The 20,296-nt window shown below is 33.4% G+C and overlaps 2 protein-coding genes across 3 annotated transcripts in view; both read left to right on the top strand.

Annotated features, from left to right (window-relative positions):
- Window positions 1-1,602, top strand: part of zgc:113276 — a 10,631-nt gene extending 9,029 nt beyond the window's left edge. Inside the window, exon 10 of one of the 2 annotated variants that reach the window (XM_021479619.3) lies at window positions 841-1,602. In XM_021479619.3, the coding sequence (XP_021335294.1) occupies window positions 841-1,008 (168 nt within the window). In that variant the 3' untranslated portion in view covers window positions 1,009-1,602. 2 annotated transcript variants of the gene reach the window in all.
- Window positions 1,154-20,296, top strand: pir (pirin). The gene is made up of 9 exons (NM_001002550.2): window positions 1,154-1,599; window positions 1,712-1,804; window positions 8,403-8,483; window positions 10,980-11,186; window positions 13,806-13,890; window positions 16,595-16,639; window positions 17,267-17,349; window positions 17,444-17,510; window positions 19,488-20,296. The coding sequence occupies exons 1-9, from the start codon at window positions 1,507-1,509 to the stop codon at window positions 19,604-19,606; spliced, it is 873 nt and encodes a 290-aa protein (NP_001002550.2). The 5' UTR covers window positions 1,154-1,506; the 3' UTR covers window positions 19,607-20,296.

Raw genomic sequence — 20,296 nt, 5'->3', positions numbered from 1 at the left:
TAAAGGTTGTGGTAAAAATAAAATTATAAAAATGTATATTTAAATATCTCTTTGTACTTTATATATATATATATATATATATATATATATATATATATAGATAGATAGATAGATAGATAGATAGATAGATAGATAGATAGATAGATAGATAGATAGATAGATAGATAGATAGATAGATAGATAGATAGATAGATAGATTGATTGATTGATTGATTGATTGATTGATAGACTGATATTATAGTCTTACTTGTTTTATTTCAGCTAGAATAAAAGCAGTTTTTTTATTGTTAGAAAAAAACTTTTTAAGGACAAAAGTATTAGCTCTTTTAAGTTATATATGTTTAAGTCTACAGAACAAACCATCATTATACAATAACTTGCCTAATTACCCTAACCTGCCTAGTAAACCTACATAACCTAGTTAAGCCTTTAAATGTCACTTAAAGTGTCTTCTAAAATATCCAGTCACATATTATTTACTGTAATCATTGTAATTACAAATAAATCAGTTATTAGAGATGAGTTAATAAAACTATTATGTTTAGAAAATTTGTTCTCTCTTAAACAAAAATTGGGGATATAAATAAACAAGGGGGCTATTAACTCAGGGGGGAGGGGTAATTTGACTTCAAATATATCATAATAATCATAACAATATTTATAATAATCTACAGAGTAAAAAAAATCTATTGAGAAAGAGAATGTTTTTAGTTTTAATGCTAGGGCCCCATACCCGGAGTCCTCCCCTGGTTCTTTAAGATATAAAAAATGGTATTATATTTACAGATCTACAGTGAATGCCTCAGCCCATTATGATCCATTGTTTTGCAATATCCACAGGTTGGGCCACATGCTGTGAACCTTGCAGGGGGTCAAGCTGCAAGTATACGGATTTTCAAAGACCTCATAGCTCAAAACAGTGGACTAGAGGAGAGTAAAAAAGCATGCATGGAGAAGACCTGCACTGAAGAGTACATTTCACACATGCATGGTCTCATGTGGCTGTAATACACCTGAGGAGAGAGGAGGAACCAGATCAACAGTCTCTTATGTCAAGCTGACAGCTTCAAGGAAGAGAATGATTCATACAGGAAATGCTGAGAACAGCTTTAAAATGTCACTTCAGGACAGAAGATGACTAATAAAATGCTCCAGTTTTCTTAAAAGGCTCTCATTTTCTTAGCCTCACATGTCATATGTAAATGCACAGTCACTCTTTTGTGGCTCACAATATTGCATAGTCATTGTGACATGCACTGCGCCTTTAAATAATCCGAATCTGAAGAGATGTCATCTGCAAAGGAAGTAAGCCATGACAAACCCAAAACGTCAACACAGTATAAAAACACACCTGTCGTAGCATGAACTACTGTATATACAACAGCGAATAATAGTGTAGTGGGCATTTGTGTATAAATAAGCGTCTTGATCAGTCTGGGTGTATTGGTGGCGCTCACAAACTGAGAGCTAGCTATTGTGATAGGGAGATATATACAGTAGGTGTTTATGATGATCAGAAAAGTTTCTAAGGTGGTTTTGAGCGTCGAACAGTCCGAAGGAGTCGGGGCTCGAGTTCGCAGGAGTATTGGACGGAGAGAGGTACGTTTTATTTTGATATTAGCATCACTACAGAATTGCATGTTGTTGTTGTTGTACTATTATTTTGAAATTCATCATAATTGTAAAGCACAAAATTAATTATGTTTTCCAGCTAAAAAATCTAGACCCGTTCTTGATGTTAGATGAATTCTGCATCGCCAAACCAGCTGGCTTTCCTGATCATCCTCACCGTGGATTTGAGACGGTAAGTTTTATTTGACAGGAGCAAAGCTCGATACATTTTACATTATGAATCACCACACTGCTGCGAACGGAAAAGACGACACTTGTTGTCAAATCGATGCAGTCAGATAAAATTAAATGAAGTGAATTGCGTGCTAATATTGCTAACAAATAGTTTGTTGTTGAAAATTAGAAAGAAAACACCCTATGTTCCGCCAGAGGGCGGATGGTGGCTCATATAACGATTTTCGTATTTGGAAGTATTCAATTCTCAGCACACATTAATTTTAGTCTTAAGAAGACACTGGTACATGTCAATGTTTAACTGTATAACACAATTAGGCGCCTTATTTGTCTGACATACAGTAAAAGACCTGTTCACAGTTAAACTTAAAATGACCAACTGCTGTGATTGGTTCTCCCATAACATCGATGATAAAAGTAACGCGTAGAGCGTGATGACACCGTTTTCTGTCCTGACGAACGGTCAGCCTGAATAAAACATTTTTTTTGACATTTGGAATCTTTTTGTGAATTAGAGGAGGAAACACCTCGAATGAATGCACATAACAAAATGTTTTTTGAATGCACATAACCAAATGTTTTGGTTTTATGTTAAATATCTTATATTTAAACTTCCATATTAAAAACTGTTTTCTTGTAAAGATATTTTTTGACATGCAATAATAATAATAATAAAACTCTTGGAGCAAAATTTGTTTATTAGTTTGATTATATATGGGAAGTACCATGTACACAAAAAATGGTCCAATCCTGAACCTTACATGTATTTTTATATATTTAAATTTGATATCAAGCATTATATCCAAACCCTAAAGGACAAAAATAAAAAAGCTATGAGGGTGTATGCAATATTGTAATCATTTTTTTTTATTGCTAATTTCTTGTAATTTACTTATGCCCTGTAATTTTCTTTATTTTTGTTTTCTTGTTCTCTATTGATTCGTTCATTTGATGTGAAAATAATTGTAAGCACTGTATTCCCTAATTTTTTTGTACGCTATTGTTCTTGTTTTGCAATAAAAATACAGCAGCCTGATTGATTAAATATTACATTTTCCACCTAAATAATGACATTGAGCGTCTTCAACTTTAATTCAATTAAAAATACACCAGGAAAAGGTAAAAAAGAAAAAAATGGAGAATGTGTCATCAAAAAAGAGATTTAACACAACTTTGTCCACTAGAGGGCTCGCAGGTTCTTAAAAATTTAGCCAAAGTTTTAGGGCGGTCTTTAGGTTCTTGTGTATGTTAGCTTTCATGATGTTTATCTGTTAATATAATACTGAAACAACACAAAAAAATCACTTTTAGCAAGCATTTAACCTGTTATAACCATATTATAACTATACAGTAGCTATGGATAAATGATGTTGTGACATCAAACAATGCACAAATAGGTTTTTGCTTGAACACAATGGATAGTTATGTCATTTTGTTTAGAACAGGGGTTCCCAAACTTTTCAACGTGTGACACCCAAAATAACAATGCCAGTGTCTAGTGACCCCAAATGTTCTCTGAGGTGATTATAGATACATAATCCTTGCACATAATGGCGCACACATACCAATAGGCCCAAGTCTGTATATCATTTAATTTTAAAGAACTCCACTCGGAGACCATCCTCCATGTTCAGTTGTGGCCTGTATTTGTTTTGATGTACATGAGTGCCGTAAATGTGTCAGAAAGTTTAACCTGGTGCCATAAAATCTATGTGCTGCATCTGATGCTATTGCTGTGTCTTTAATATAATCACCCCAGGGGTCGCAAAAAATCGAAAGGCTGATGGCTCTTTATTTGCATGTTGTTTGTAATGTTTATCATTAGCATGTTATTAACTATTATCTACTATTATGTTCTTCAGTAGGTTATTGATAAAATATATTCATTCTAATAGTTTAATAAAATTCATTTGCAATTGCAATGAAATTGCAATGTATTTCATATTAAAAGTTAAAAATAAGCAGCATCTCTTTCAAATAAAATAAAATTGTCAATGTAGTGCAAAGTAAAGCTCAAGAATGAGTCCATCGGTCTTGACCAGAGATCAGATGTGGCTACAAAGCGGCCACTGAGGTATTAATTAGTCTCAGATTCAGCGGGGTCATGTGACTCCATGCGTAGTAGGAAAAGTATTTGAGAAAATTAGATCAATTGTAAGTTCTGAATATTGATTTAGATTCTTTTTCGATTAATAACCCAGCCCTATGGTGACTTTATGGTAGCGTTTATGTGAATTCAACTCACAAATAAAGTACTTTTTTCCAACATGTACTTTCTTTCTTTTTTTTCTTTCTTTCTTTCTTTCTTTCTTTCTTTCTTTCTTTCTTTCTTTCTTTCTTTCTTTCTTTCTTTCTTTCTTTCTTTCTTTCTCTTTCCTTCCGTCCTTCCTTGTTTCTTCCTTCCTTCCTTTTTTCTTTCTTTCTGCCTTCCTTCCTTTTTTTCTTCCTTCTTTCTTTGTTCCTTTCTTTCTTCCTTCCTTCCTTCCTTCTTTTCTTTTGTTCTTCCTACTTTTCCCTCCCTGCTTTCTTTCTTTCTTTCTTTCCTTCCTTCCTTGTTTCTTCCTTCCTTCCTTTTTTCTTTCCTTTCTTTCTTTCTTTCTTTCTTTCTTTCTGCCTTCCTTCCTTTTTTTCTTCCTTCTTTCTTTGTTCCTTTCTTTCTTCCTTCCTTCCTTCTTTTCTTTTGTTCTTCCTACTTTTCCCTCCCTGCTTTCTTTCTTTCTTTCTTTCCTTCCTTCCTTGTTTCTTCCTTCCTTCCTTTTTTCTTTCCTTTCTTTCTTTCTTTCTTTCTTTCTTTCTTTCTTTCTTTCTTTCTTTCTTTCTTTCTTTCTGCCTTCCTTCCTTCCTTTTTTTCTTCCTTCTTTCTTTCTTTCTTCCTTCCTTCCTTCCTTCCTTCATTCCTTTCTTTCATTCTTCCTACTTTTCCCTCCCTGCTTTTTTCTTTCTTTCTTTCTTTCTTTCTTTATTTCTTTCTTTCTTTCTTTCTTTTTTCTTCCTTCCTTGTTTCTTCCTTTCTTCCTTCCTTTTTCTTTCTTTTTTCCTTTCTTTCTTTCTTTCTTTCTTTCTTTCTTTCTTTCTTTCTTTCTTTCTTTCTTTCTTTCTTTCTTAAGAAGCCCTTTGACACAATAGTACACCACAAAGAAATTGAAATCTGTATGTATCCAGTATCATCTCTAGCAGTGTAAATCCTCAAGTACTGTTCGCACAGTGTTTCAGGATGCACGGTCATTAAAAACGCTTCCTTCAAAATGACAGTGTTTTGGCCAGAACCAGTCCCAAGAGTATTTTCTGAAACTTGACTAGAAAAAAAGCTGATCAACTCACTTAGCCTCCGAGTTCGTCTCTTTGATTATTTATTTACAACATCTGATGTACCCATTTGTTTACTCACAGTTTGGCAAGGTCTCTGGCACAAACCGTCCCTATGGAAAGTGGGTCTGTGCGACTGTGGAAATCATTAAGACTTGTTTATGGGTTTGAAGTCATCATTTGCCAGCACTTTAATCTCAAACTCTGTAGAGAATGACTCACTCTGTGTGTCACCTTCTTTCATGAATGGATTTTTCTTCCAATATTTGTAAGCATAATTGAGAGATTTGCCTGGAAACTGACTCATTAACTGAGCACTCTCAAGCCAAATCCTGTAAAAAAGAAACATTTATTCTCTCTCTGGTAATTTGTTATGCAGAGATGTATAACACACAAACAATATACAACAGACTTCGGTCAGAATAGATACAAATTAAAATGAGACTGTGTGAACATGTACTTTCTAGATGTTAAATTCAGACAGAATCAGCGTCTTTTGCCTGAGAAATGCAGGTGTGCTTGCTGTGAGTGGTCATGTGACCCTCAGATCACAGCTGTGCTTCAAGATCACAGGCTGCCTGTGGCCATGGGTCAAGCAAACCTCAAAAGTCAAACGCTGACCTTGTACCCTGCCTCCTGCATCCCACTGAGAGCAACATTTTCTGGATGGGAGATTACATGCAATATGTCCACTCTGTATATCTGACCATCTGACTTCACCATTTCAGATTCATTTTTGCTTTTTATTGCAGAAAATGTTACGTGGCTGCTGACAGTTTTTGTGAATTGACAACATTTTGGTTCAAGTTTTAGATTGACACATTAGCAATTATTTACATTTTTATTTATTATACTTTTATCCAAAGCAGCTTACATTGCACTGAAGGCACGTGTTTAATCAGTTTGGCAAAGCTAATCTTGCTGTGTTAAAGGCATAGTTCATAAAAGAATGGATATTTTTGGTCCCATTTTGTATGAAATGAACAGTAGGTCATTGTTTTCAGAAACATTTTTTGTTGTGCTGGTTGAAAGTCTCTTTACATTCCAATAGTAATGATTAAAGTAAAATTATCTAAATGTATTTATATGTATTTTTATATTCTGGGTAAGGCATAAGACAAAAAAAAGTTTGTCCAATTAAAATTTTTCAGACTGATAATTACCATAACTCTATTAAGTAGCACAAACTGTCAACAAATGTAGATTTGTACATCTGCCAGCTATTTACGCAGATCAGCCATTTGCCAGCAGTAAAAACAAATGCTGAATCAAAACTTGCTAAAATCCTTAATCAATGTTGGAGTTACTTTTGCATGCTGGAGGAAAGATGACACCATGACTGAAGTATTTATTTTAGACAGGTAATGTTATGTTTTAAAACTATTTTAGTCAAGCAGATGTGATGTAGATTGTGTTGTTACGAATGGGTTAAATGCACAGAAGTGTTGGTCAGCCACTGAAATCTTCCGATCGATGTGATTAATTTCAATTTTCAATTTCATAAGGAACCCTTTACATTATCAATTGTGTTGATCTTTATTTAGTTTAAAAACATAACATCAGTAAATAGCGCTTTTCCGCCTAGCCTGCTTTACTGAGGTAACGTTGGTTTTATATTCATATTGGTTCATTTTTGAAAAATGACAACCTGTGACACTCCCTATATTGTTTACCATGCTACTACTGTATGTATATTGGGTCTGAAATAGCATGTATGTATGGTTTAGTAATAAGTGTAATTCTGCATGCCACCAGTCAAGCACTAAGCATACAGGACAAAGCGCATGAGAGAGTGATACCTGCGATCCTTGCATGCATGAAATATTGCACATTATGACAAGATTTGCTTGCTACACAACAGAAAATGTGCTAGATATAATACAGTTATTCTGTATAAAGTACTATAAAGTTTTCAAACAGGCGAATGACATGATCTAGTGGGTCTCTGTCATATTTAAGGTGCATGTTTGTGATTTTAGGAGGTGTTGCTTTGGATGGCAGAGGAGGCACTGTGTTTCTAAGATATTACTGCACCTTTAAGTAGCCTTAACTAGTATGTACTTATTGTAATTTGTTACAATGTACTTATTGTGTAAATACACATTTTACTTTTTACTTATTACATTTATTAACACATTGTACTTTATCAGATTTATTAAATACTTACTTGTAATTATATCTGTAATTAATTTCTGTAATTACATTTAAAAATCAAATGACCAGTCTGATGAAAAGCTGTGTGCTCAAAATATCACACGCTTTGTGTCAGCATTTTTAAATTGAATACATTTTAATTTTTGGAGCTTTGGTGTTGCCGCCTTTTTGAATATATATTTAGCACTTTTTGCATTTTGGCTGAGCACCAAATTAAAAATTATGTTCATGCTTTTGTAATTTTTTTCATGATCTGGGGACCATCCCATACACCTTAAAACCTCCCTATACCACCAAACCCGTCCCTAACCCTACCTGTATCCCATCTCAAAAGCACCAGAAGTGTTCTGTGTTCTACTTAAATACACAGTAAAAACATTGTATTCATTTTCTGATGCAAGTACATAGTAGTAAAGGTCACCTAATTTAAATTCATTCACCCTCAAGTGGTTACAAATGTTTCTGAGATATTTTGAAGAAAGCTGAAAACCTGTAACCATTGACATCCATAGTAGGAAAAACAAACACCATGGTTGAAGGTTTCCAGCTTTCTTTAAATTATCTTCTTTTGTGTTCAACAGAAAAAAGAAACTTGAAAAAAGGTTTGAAACAAGTAAAGGGTGAGTTAATGATGAGAGGATTTTCAGTTTTAGGAGAACTTTAAGCCTCAAGCTCCGTTTTGGCAGAACTATGTTTTTGATGCTGCATTAATAAATTTATGAGACATTTATATAAAAATGTTTATTTATATCTTTTGGTATTGTGTACTGTAGCGTTTCAATAGTTATGTCAAATGATTATCAGTTACTAACATTCATATGATAAACTAAATCTGTTTTGTGCATTTAACTTTATAGTCCATCAGGACATTAGCAAAGTCCCTTGAACATAAACCTTTTGTGTCTACTCTGTAAACACAGGCCCTGAAATATGTTTCACCTTTCACCTGTACAATTCCTGACATGTTTATTTTCCTCTAAATGAAAGTAAAGTTGATGACTTTTCCACACTTACTGTCTTTTGCGTCAATATTTCCCTAAGGAGCTCCTGCATACTCGACTACTGAAACTTTACATCTGAGAGTTTTCATTTTGGTAAAACTGTGGATGGTTAAAACCATTTGCTTTTTTGCACAGGTAACATACTTGTTGAGTGGAGTAACGGCCCATGAAGACTCCTGTGGTCACAGCGGGAAGCTGGAACCTGGAGACCTTCAGGTAGAACATCCATAAACCTGCATAACATCTCTTGAAATAGTTAAAGCAGCACTTGAAGTGTGATTATTCTTAAAATTTTATGGTGAATTTATGCACAAATCCAGTCATTTAATTAGTAACGCAAAATATTTACTCAAGATTGCTTAAGTAAATTTGCAGTGCTGATAAAAAGGGTTGTCTAAAATGTCTCGAAATGCTGAAACATTGCTTAAAGACACTGTATGTACTTTTCATCACTAGACGGCATATATTCACAACAAACAATTGCAAAAGCATGTCACTAGTTAAAATAGTTTATAGTATAGCATTCTAGATTTAAGCATTCTTTGAAACATTTGGGATAATTTAAATATTAGTCATATTAGTATATATATATATATATATATATATATATATATATATATATATATATATATATATATATATATATATATAATTTTTTTTAGTTTTCAAAAGAAAATACATATATAACTTGCATAATCTCTCATACAGAAAGAGACTTAAAGATTTTGCATATGCTTTGTATTTACTTCCCTTTAACAACAACAACTATAAATAAGTAAAACATGGCGAGCAACAAATCCTTCAAAAGATTTCCTTTAAAGAAGAAAAGATATATATTTAATCGCATAATATTACATTTAAAAGGTACAGTTCAGGAAAAATATTGGTGAAATATACTAAATCCATTTACTCCAATTAAGAAAAATGTATTTAGTTTGTGTTCCTAAAGAAATAGATTTCCCATGACATATATAGTGTGTACTTTATCAATCCATTCTTCAACTGTAGGTGACTCTAATTTATTTATTTTGTATAATTACTTTTTTAATAGCTGCCAGAAGAATAAATAACAGTTTGCTGCCTTTATTAATTCATCCATCTAAATCTATATTACCTAAATATAAAGATTCACATATAAAGACAATCTCCACTTCAAAAATAGCATCTAAATGTATGTACTTTTGGATATTTTAATAAAAAAAATCATGAATACTGTGCCTTTAAGGTGCCAATTTTGCTGGGCACAACTCAGTAATTTTAAAAGTAATCCATACAATAATAAATTTGTGGACAAACCCCAGCAATTTTAGCTGTAATACATACAATTGGAAATTTTGGCCAAAAATGTTAAAAAAGCACATTTTACCAATTAACAAAAGCTTAACATTTTTCATAACATTACTCAAGGTACAGTTTTATTGTCATTCAACCATTTTTGTATGATGAAATCCAATGATTTCAACAGTTATCCACAAAGTTTCAGATGGGTTGACATTCACTCTTGAACACATCGGGTTTTCTTTATGTCACTCTCAATGTTAATTAATACCATATACAGTATAGAGGTGATTTTAATAGTAATTTGCACACATTTGTAATGGATTCAAATTGGTCATGTAAATTCACTGTGATGACAAAAATGTGGCATCTGCAAGAACTGTGCATCATGTATCATTACCCCATTTACTATGGACTATTTTGCCTGCAAAATGTCAATAAATTTTGCTGATTAGAATGTAAACTGAAAAGGATAGTTTAGATTAAAATGTAACCTCCATCATCGTTTACTCACCCTTCACTTGTTCAAAAGATATTTGAGTTCTTCTGTTGAACACAAAGTATATTTTAAAGAATTCTGTTTGATATTCTGGATACTATCAACCAGCATTTTTCAAAATATCTTCTTTTGTGTTCAACAGAAAAGAGAAATGCAATGGATTAAAACCACACAAGGGAGTGCAAATAGTGAGACAATAAAAATTTTTGGGTGAGCCAAGTTATAGACTAAATATCTATTATTTGGTGTTGTTAAAGTATAAGCCACCATTCTTATTGTTTCATAATCTAAGCTGTAAAAATAGATTGAACATTTTAAAATGTCAAAACAATTACAATTAAAGCCTTAATGAAATCTATTTAGTTTTAATAGGGAGTTATATTCAAGCACACACACATTGGCCAAATGGACTAGGAGCTAGTATGTCTGTAGGGCACTTCCTGAGTTTGAGTTTTCCTGTGTCGTAAAGCTGTCTGCCGTTCTCCCTGGTCAGTCACAGAATGTTTTAATAGGTCTTTAATATGTCTGTAGCCCTCACTACTTTAACTACATCTCACACCCAACCTCCAGCTACTGAGGTGAAACTGTGTCACCATTAAACACTTGGGGACTCCCTAATAATACAAGGAGCACAGACTAGGGAAAAGCTTCTGAGTGTTCATGGCTATAGGTCCCCTAAAAGTATGCTAAACTTCAGTATGAGTGGAAATTTCCACTGAGAGAGAAGGAGAAAGGAAGAGGATAACAAAACATACCCCATTAGGCATATTAATCTGTTGTTGTAAAGCTGAAATCGAAGCTCCTAAGGGTTTTGTATGCACAACACGAAGATAACATTAAACAGTGTGATTCCTTCAACCTAGTTTTGCAATTGGGAGAGTAAATCATTTGTTTCCTTTCTTACTTCGATAAATGTTCTCTTTCTGTTGTGTTAGTGGATGACTGCAGGTCGTGGGGTGATTCATGCTGAGATGCCTGTGTCGGATGGACGCATTTATGGTCTTCAGCTTTGGGTAAATCTGAAAAGCACAGATAAGATGGTGGAGCCTCAGTACCAGGAGCTAAAGAGCAAGGAGATTCCTAAACCTAGCAAAGATGGAGTCACTGTGACCGTCATCTCTGGTGAAGCTCTTGGAGTAAAGGTATTTGTTTTTAAGTACAAGCTACTATTGTAGGGTTTTTAGTGTTAATGTGGTATTAGAAACTGCTCATATGCAGTGGAGCTTTATTGTTAAAAGATGGTCATCTTGTTTAACGCTTGTTAGCTTACAGTGCTTTCCACAGGTTTGAAATATACTTGCAGGGGTAGCCGGATTGAAACACACATAAATGGTAATCTACTGTACATGTGACAAACAAAACTACTATATTTGTATTTATTATTACACTTTTGTACACCTTTTCTTTTCAGTGGGTTAAAGTTATTAAAAAAGGCTTTTGAAATAAAAGAAATCCACAATTTCTCTTATTTTTTATGCTATTTAGAAGCCATGTGCACCCACTGACAGGTAAAGGTTGCTCTGTCTCTCTCTCTTTCTCTCTCTCTAAAGTTGCTTTATTGGCATGACATTTAGTACAGTATTGACAAAGTATATTAGAGATGTAGAAAGTACTGTATGCAATATATTACATTCTTTAAATTAAAATATACAGAAAATGAGAAACAAATAACTGAAAAAATGAATAAAACAGACATTATTCCTCAACATTATTTTAAAATAAATAATTATTTAATAATTACTACAATAAAAAGTGTAGATTATTAGAAAATTAGTTGATTCACCTTTTCTATTGGTGTACAACTATTTTGCAGCCAGTATATTTTGTTCTCTCTGAGTATATAGTAAAGTTTATCTGAGTCATTTATTAAATGAATAATCATTTAATGTTTCTCTCGCGACTCTCTGTGCACATGCGGTCAGCAGCAAAAAGGTTATGTAAAAACGCATACAAATAACGGCAACTTTAGAAAGCGAAAGTAAAACCTAAATCCCAGACATTTTAGGAGATTCAGAAACTACAGTTAGACGCGTTTTGGCGCATAAGATGCATCTCTCTGGGTCTGCAGAACACGTGAGATTGTTTGTGAGAGTGTTGGTGGCTCTCGCACACACAGAATCAACAGTAGGAAACATACAGAGTGAGAGAAGATTTTCCACTGGTTAATCGATGGCAAATGTTTGCCTTTCTTGAGTGGATACAAAAAACTGTAAAAGGACGCTAATAATAGTATTATTCATGTGTTGCCACTAAATGTATATATCTGGACGGCCTGTAAAGTCTATGTATAGGAAGCACTGGCTTATGTCTATAACTCTGAAAACCTAATAGATTTAATAGATTTATTCAATAATACTTATTCATCCAGTAATAAAACAAGTGTTGACTGAATCATACCATTTGTAAATGTTTTTTTTTTTTTTTTTACCTAGATCTCCATAAATAAGATATTGTCAGATATTAATATTGTTTTGATGGTTTGGAATGTGGTAAAATCTTAATTTACGTTTTAAACAAACAAGCAAAATGTGATTCTTAGTTTATCCTGATTCATGCAGCCCTGTACAGAATTGATTTCCACCAAATTATAAAAAAACTCATTAAATGTTGTACTTGTGCTGGAAGTGTCAGTTGTTAGTGAGTTATTTATTGGAGTTAATTAATTTCAGTCAAAACTGTGACCAAAATTGGTCCGAATTAGTGGTAAGCGAATAGATCTAATTATATATATTATTATGTATATAATTTTAAATCACCATTCTGTAATGATTAACAACCGACAAGTTATGGAAATTCTTTGCAAAAAAGTAGTTTTCATTCATATTAGTCTTTTTAACATTAATAAATATGCTTAAGCCACATATGATTTACAAGTAGTGTACTGGCTTAAAAAGCTGGAGGTTGAAGCAGTCGCTGTCATTTTTAGATATACTAAAGCATTAATCTGAAATATGGAGGATTTTGCCAGCCAAGAGGCCTGCTTGTTTATCAGGTGATTTAAAACATAAGCTCTATGTAATTACTCTAAACTCTCTGAACCAAATCGGTGAGTGGAAAAAAAATTCTGCTCTCCTCTGTGTGCCTGACACTTGCATCTGTTTATCATCTATAAGTTTACAAAGTGTTTATATGTCAATCATAAGTTTATCAGCATATTTAAGTTATTTCTCAGGCTTCCGTCTGTGTCATTCCCTTTTATGATTTAAAGCAAAAGTACACAGTCCTGAAGTGACGGTGAGATGCTATTATATTTGATCCAAATGTCCAAGTGCTTTGTAAATGTTCCAGCCAATCATAACGTCCGATTTACAATCTGATCCTAGTCTCTGTTGTGTCTAATTGCTGCTGCAAGGGCATCCTATCTCCCTCCTCTCAGACAACAGCAGGAAATTCGGAGCAGGCTTCATTGGAAGTGGTTTTTGTAAAATGTTTTAAATGTAAAATGTGGTCACGGAGGGTTTCTCTAGGGCAGATGGGGTGGATGCGGCGCTGAAGTTAAATGTGGGTCAGCCAAATGCTTAGGCTTACTGGAACCAGATCTGCACTGGAACTCACACACAATGTTTTTACATCTGTTAGAGCTCATAATTTAAACAACATCCAACAATTTCATTTGTTTTTTTGTCTTGTAGCAGTAATCTCATAAAATGGATATGTTATGAGTAAAGAACATAAAATGTTGCTGTCACAGTAGTCTTTTGCTGTAAAGCGTTATTTTTTCCAGATCATGTTGTGGTATTTACATGCATTTTCTATTTCAGTCAAAGATTTACACGAGGACTCCAACCATGTATCTTGACTTTTTGCTGAAGAAAGATGCAAAACACATGCAGCCTGTTCCAAAAGGTAAAATGATTATTAAATATATTTGTTTTTCCCCACATTTTAGGGAAGAGGCGTTTTTCTGATAAATCCAGTTACTTACAGACAAAGTGAAACTTAATGACTCACACATTTGTCATTTATATTGGTCATTTTCCCTAGAAATGACCAATATATTGGTTTTCATTTAAAAAAATGTATGACTGAAAATATTTCCCAATAGAAATTTAGGATAAAACAGCTTTGCGTCATATATTGAGTCACACTAGCTATGTTTCCATCCAAAAACGTGATTAACTTAATGCGCAAAACAAGATTATTGCATAAAATATGTGCAAATGAAGCAGCGTTTCCATCCAACAAATCAAAGAGAACAAAACCGTCACTTCCTGATTAACTGGCGCATAATATCAACAGTAAAAATGGCATTTGCTGCGGTAGGAGAAGCTGCATGAATCTTTTCCTTATTTAATAAATTTCTTGCACCTCAGAAGACAATGCCAACATGCAATTGATGCGTGGTGGCGTTTGAAGGTGTGTGACGTGCTGCGCAGACACTCTTGACAGTTCTGGCGGCAATTAATAACATAATAACACAAATACTGAAATAGTTAAGGCATTTTAGAATGACCAAAACAACATTTCAGATGTTTTACTGTGTGTTCAGCCTGCTGGTTTGTCCTTTCACAGACATTTTTATCATCACATAATCTCTTACAGCAAAATCACATGACCCTTTTTTAATGCACATACTGGAATTTGTTTGATAAAAGTATTTAATTGTAGTCTATGTGCCTCTTTTCTTAGCGAATAAAAAGTTTATCCTACTCAGTTATGCGCATATATTTTTCTTATTTTTCTTTATGCGCCTCTTGGTGTTTCCATCAAACGATTTTTTTTTTTTGGATATGCGCAAAAAATTAGGTGGATGGAAATGTAGCTATTGTCTCCTCTTTTGGCTCATCATACTAAAACTAAATGGTAAGTAAATAATCCTAATTTAATGTGAACAATATGACTCATTCAGTGCCCATGAATTGTGCTTGTATATTAGGGCTGCCCAATATTGAAAAAATATTGCAGTTTTTTTTTTTTTTGTATGATAAATATTGTAGTATTGCAATAATTATTGCAGAAAAAGTATACAATATACAAAATCGCAAAATACAGTGTCAGAAGATGCTTTGAGCATGGTCTACAGTTTTCTGGAGAGTCGAACAGTATTCGGGTACAGAAATTGAATAATCACAATGCAAACAATGCTTTTCTTATTTTGTTTTATCTTTTAAGTCTAAATATTTTTGAAAAAATCTTAGACCAAGTAAAAATATTGTTAAGTTTTCACCATCAGAAGTGAAAATTATTATTATTATTATTATTTTTGCTTGATTCAAGGAAATTATCTGCCAGTGGGATAAATGAAATAATCTTGTTTTTACTTTGAAATGTAGATATAAGGACTTTTAGTAATAAGTAATTAAGTAAATAAGTAATTTTTTTTTATTTTGTGCAAAAATCATATAAATTCCATTATGATTATTTTTCCATACAGAGATTAAATAAAATTCCGTAGCTTCTGGTCAATTATAATTCAGACTGGACATGGCATACCTTTGCGATGTGACTATTGCGGATGCACATATTGCAATATTGATGCTGAAACGATATATTGTGCAGCCCTATTATATATAGTGCATGGACGAAAGTCACTGCAGCTTTTTGGCATCATTATTAAGGTTGTTGTACATCAGAAAATGGCCTCATAGCATCACTTAAGTGACTGCTGTAAAAGAAAAATTGCCAGTGTATTTTTTTCTGTTTTGTTTACATCCATGAGTCATTAGAATGAGCTTATATGAGAAAATGGTAGTAAATAATTTTTAATTTCTTTTTCAAATTGATTGACTTTATTATACTTCAATGTGTCATCAAGAAACTTGGGATATTTTGTTTTGCCTGAATATATATTTTTTGACTCTCAAACTCTGAAATGGTTGTAATTCATGAAAATAGACAAGTTTGGTCCGTTTATTTTCAATTTAATATAAAACTAGTATTTAATAAATATTTTACTATGAGGTTTTGATTATGCACCACATATTATTTAAACTCCACTGAATTTTTATGGGGCGTGGCAGTGGCGCAGTAGGTAGTGCTGTCGCCTCACAGCAAGAAGATCGCTGGTTCGAACCTCGGCTCAGTTGGCGTTTCTGTGTGGAGTTTGCATGTTCTCCCTGCCTTCGCATGGGTTTCCTCCGGTTGCTCCGGTTTCCCCCACAGTCCAAAGACATGTGGTACAGGTGAATTAAGTAGGCTAAATTGTCCGTCGTGTACGAGCGTGTGTGAATTTGTGTGTTGATGTTTCCCAGAGATCGGTTGCAGCTGGAAGAGCATCCGCTGCGTAAAAACTTGCTGGATAAGTTGGCGGTTCATTCCGCTGTGGCGACCCCGGATTAATAAAGGGACTAAGCCGACAAGAAAATGAATGAATGAATGAATTTTTATGCATTCTGTAACCAATCAAATTCGGTTACAATAATACTTTTTTTTCAGAATTTGAAACCTTTCCAATATGTGTTTTGTCAAGACTAGAAAATTGATTAAAAGTACTATAGTAAATTGATGCCACATGTCAAAAAGTGGTCAACCTTGGATCTATTAAGCCTACAATTATTGCTATTATGTAACTGTTTTTGCATTGTTTTTAATTGTAGCATTGCTTTCTCAGGTTGGACAGCTTTCATCTACACCCTCGCAGGTTCTTTATGCACTGGTGAGTTCAAATGAAGACAGTATAAAAAGAAACTTTGTCCTCCTGGGCGAATGCACTACCATAGCAGCTTTATGTCCTTGATATTCGAGCAGGTGCTCTCTGATTATTTTTCACTTCCTCTCTCTCGGACATCTGACAGACATTCAGACTATTCGTATGATCTTGTGCCAATGGCAACTCTAAACTCTCACATTGAGAAATGAGATTGCCAAAGCAGTGTTTGATATGTTGATTTATCAGATTGATGTTGATGATTTCCAGGTTGTAGGAAATTAAGCATGCATTCATTAAACGGTATATAATCCACCTGTGACTTCAAAAGAGTTTTGACTTTCATTGTTCTCTGAAATACAATTAGCATAAATGGAGCAGCTGTTGTGAAACTGACATCTTGAGAAATTATCTTAAGTGAGTGGGTGGGATAAGATCTAGGACCATCTTTGCTTTACAAAACATCTCCTTGCTGACATTTATTCTGGTGTGTAAGGTATCTTGTCTTCAACAACCATGAGTCAACCTCAAGTTATTAGCCAAGTTTAGTTATGTAAAATGATCTATAGTGTATAATTTGTATAGGGTTGTGAAATCATTTTGGCTGGAAACTTATTTTTATTTCAATTCCCTTAGGCCCAGACAATGATTTGCGGACAATAGAGCCACACCACACGGTGGTTTTGGAAGGTGGTGACTGCGTCAGAATGGAAAACAAGGTTTTTGTTCAACATTTCCTCCAAATTTACTCTGGTTATCGTACCAATTTAGTTTTAGTGTAAATCAATTATATTTTTCCATGATTATTTCCAGGCTGCTGAGGACTCTCACTTTGTGTTAATTGCTGGCGAACCCATTAATGAGCCTGTAGTTCAGCATGGTAAGTTAAAATAATATTTGTTGTTGGTAATATAATGCTTTTTATTTCCAAATGCTTGAATAAGGGGGTTTGTGTCAATTTTAAATGGTAAATAAATTAATTTGCTCATTTGTTAATCGAATTTAATTATTTGAATGTATCAGTATTTGCTGAAATGTATGTACCCTGTATATTTTTAATCAAGTTAGGAAACATTTGCATGACAACAGTGTGCTAAAAATGGAAATTGAAAAATGGACACTTTTCACAAGACGGTTATGACACATTTAGCAGTCATCGGCATCTTAAATCATTGAAAATTTAGAATTTTTCATTTGTTTAAAAATGTATGTACATTTATAAAGCTATACTTTGTATTATATAATCTTTGCATCATATTACAAAAAAAATTATTAACACTTATGTCAGGCATTTCTAATGCAGCGTCTATGGGTAGGACAGTAAATTTGACGTTTTATTATTTTATTTTATTGCTATTTTATACTGCAGAACATAAAAGGGCTATAACATAACATTAAAATGACATCAAAATAAACACAATAAAAAAATGACAATTATTTAAAGAGAAGATTTAAGTCTTTAAAATAATTAACAGTTTTATGCTTTGGTATTTATTTATTTTTATCGTACACAGGTAATGGCATTTCTATTTTAAAGGAAGTTAAATTAGATTTTTTTTTACTGAAAATTTACATTTATGATTATGAATGAAACGATTTTTATATATAATGAGCAAATTAACAATATACCAAATTTTGAAGTCAACCGTGTTCCTGTCTTTCAACTTCAATTCAACATTCGTACTCTGCAAAAAAAAAAAAAAAAAAAAAAAAGATCACACCAAAATAAATGAGTAAAAATAGAATCATAAAATATAAATTTGACATTGTTTTCTTCTGGCTACTGTTACCAATATCACAATTTTCTTAAAGTCTTGATACCACTATCATTGACTTTTTATTTATTATTATTATTATTATTATTTTTTTTTTTGCATTTGAGCAAATAGGAATGCAAAACAAATCCCATTCACTACGCTCTAGGTTTACCCAACTATGACCCATCTGCTGCTGAGAAACCTAAAAATGTGAAAAGGGTTCATTGAAATTGTTGCCACAGAACTAAATGATCAAAAAAAAAAAAAAAAAGCTGTATCTCGCATGGATGACTAGTAGTTGGCAAGTCTGCACACATTTAACAGTTGAAAATGTATGCAGTCTTCAATTTTAAATTGAAAACAGTGTCATGTAATGATACATTTAGCATTTTTCAGGGAAACATTTTTCTCTCTGTGGCCTGAATATCGTCTGTATTCTTCATATAGAGAGCATTAATAACGCTCAAGTGCTACATCACTTCAAGGAAAACCAACATATCACACATTGGGGGTGACATGTTTAGACAGAAATCCATTAGACAGGCATTAATCATCAAACTTGCAAAACTTGACTTTAAGAATGGACAAAGTAGCCTTGATCCGTTTGAAGAGCAAATGAAAACAGAAACCTATTATACTTTTAAAAGACAACTATAATTATGTAGATAATATGGATGGAGCATTTTTTATTTATTTTTTTGCTGAAAAACGCACAGTAGATGTACATAGAGGCATATGTGAGTTGTCATGATGGATTCTGAACAAAAACACAGTCAAGCAAAACACAGACAATATCTTAGAGAAAAAACATGCGGTCAAACTGTAAATATGTGCTGTTGCCTTTTATGTAACTGAACTTCTCATCCTGTGCATAAACAATTTATCGTCCTTTTTTACCTGTAACTAATTTATCATTGTACTAAATCAACAATAACATATGTTCAATGTAATGTAATGTATATTTATACAGCGCATTTATTGAATATGGCCATACACCCAAAGCGCTTCACAACCAGTGGTGTGATTAACAAACGGTAACCTTTGTTGTCATATTGTTATCTTCATACAATTTTAATTTTTTAATTACTTGTTTGTTTCAGGGCCCTTTGTCATGAACACACAAGAAGAGATTGACAAGACCATCTCAGACTACAGATCAGCCACTAATGGATTTGAGAGAGCAAAAGTCTGGCGATCAAAGATTGGTCAACAGTTTTAAAGTGTCTTCAAGATCCTTCTCTGAGGGAATATATCTACTTTGGTGCCTTTACCTTCAGCTTCAGCAGCTCCGAACATACATTAGGCCAGGGATCACTAAACTTGTTCCTGGTGGTCTGGTGTCCTGGAGATTTTAGCTCCAACCCTAATCAAACACACCTGAACAAGCGAATCAAGGTCTTACTAGGTATACTTGAAACACCCAGGCAGGTGTGTCGAGGCAAGTTGGAGCTAAACCCTGCAGGGCACCAGACCTCCAGGAACGAGATTGGTGACCCCTGCATTAGGATATTTAAATTGTACAACTGACATTTATTTTAAAGCAAGATAGTATGTACTGAAATTTTAAATAAAGTATTAGTCGTCTTTCTAGTATGTTTATTAATAGATATTGTGCTCAAGGACACTTTCATACATCAGCTTAAATCATCTCAGGGCTCAGTGGGTAAAGTCAATTGAATTTGTTGATGACTGCATATAATACAATGACACTGATATATTTTATGTGTAACTTAAGGGTCCAAAATATGCTTTATATGTGGAATGTTACTCAAAATATTGCTGACCATTACATAGGCCATTTATTCTGATGTATTGCTTAAAATGTGTGTGACTTTCCTATGTACTATTTCTGTTTTTGGTTTGTACTATGTCTCTGTATCTGATCACAACATGATTTTCTTACCTAAAA

The sequence above is a fragment of the Danio rerio genome, chromosome 11 (assembly GCF_049306965.1).
Source record: "Danio rerio strain Tuebingen ecotype United States chromosome 11, GRCz12tu, whole genome shotgun sequence".
Lineage (NCBI taxonomy): Eukaryota > Metazoa > Chordata > Actinopteri > Cypriniformes > Danionidae > Danio > Danio rerio.
The sequence above is the reverse complement of the archived record's forward strand: the minus strand, read 5'-3'. Positions and strand labels throughout refer to the sequence as shown.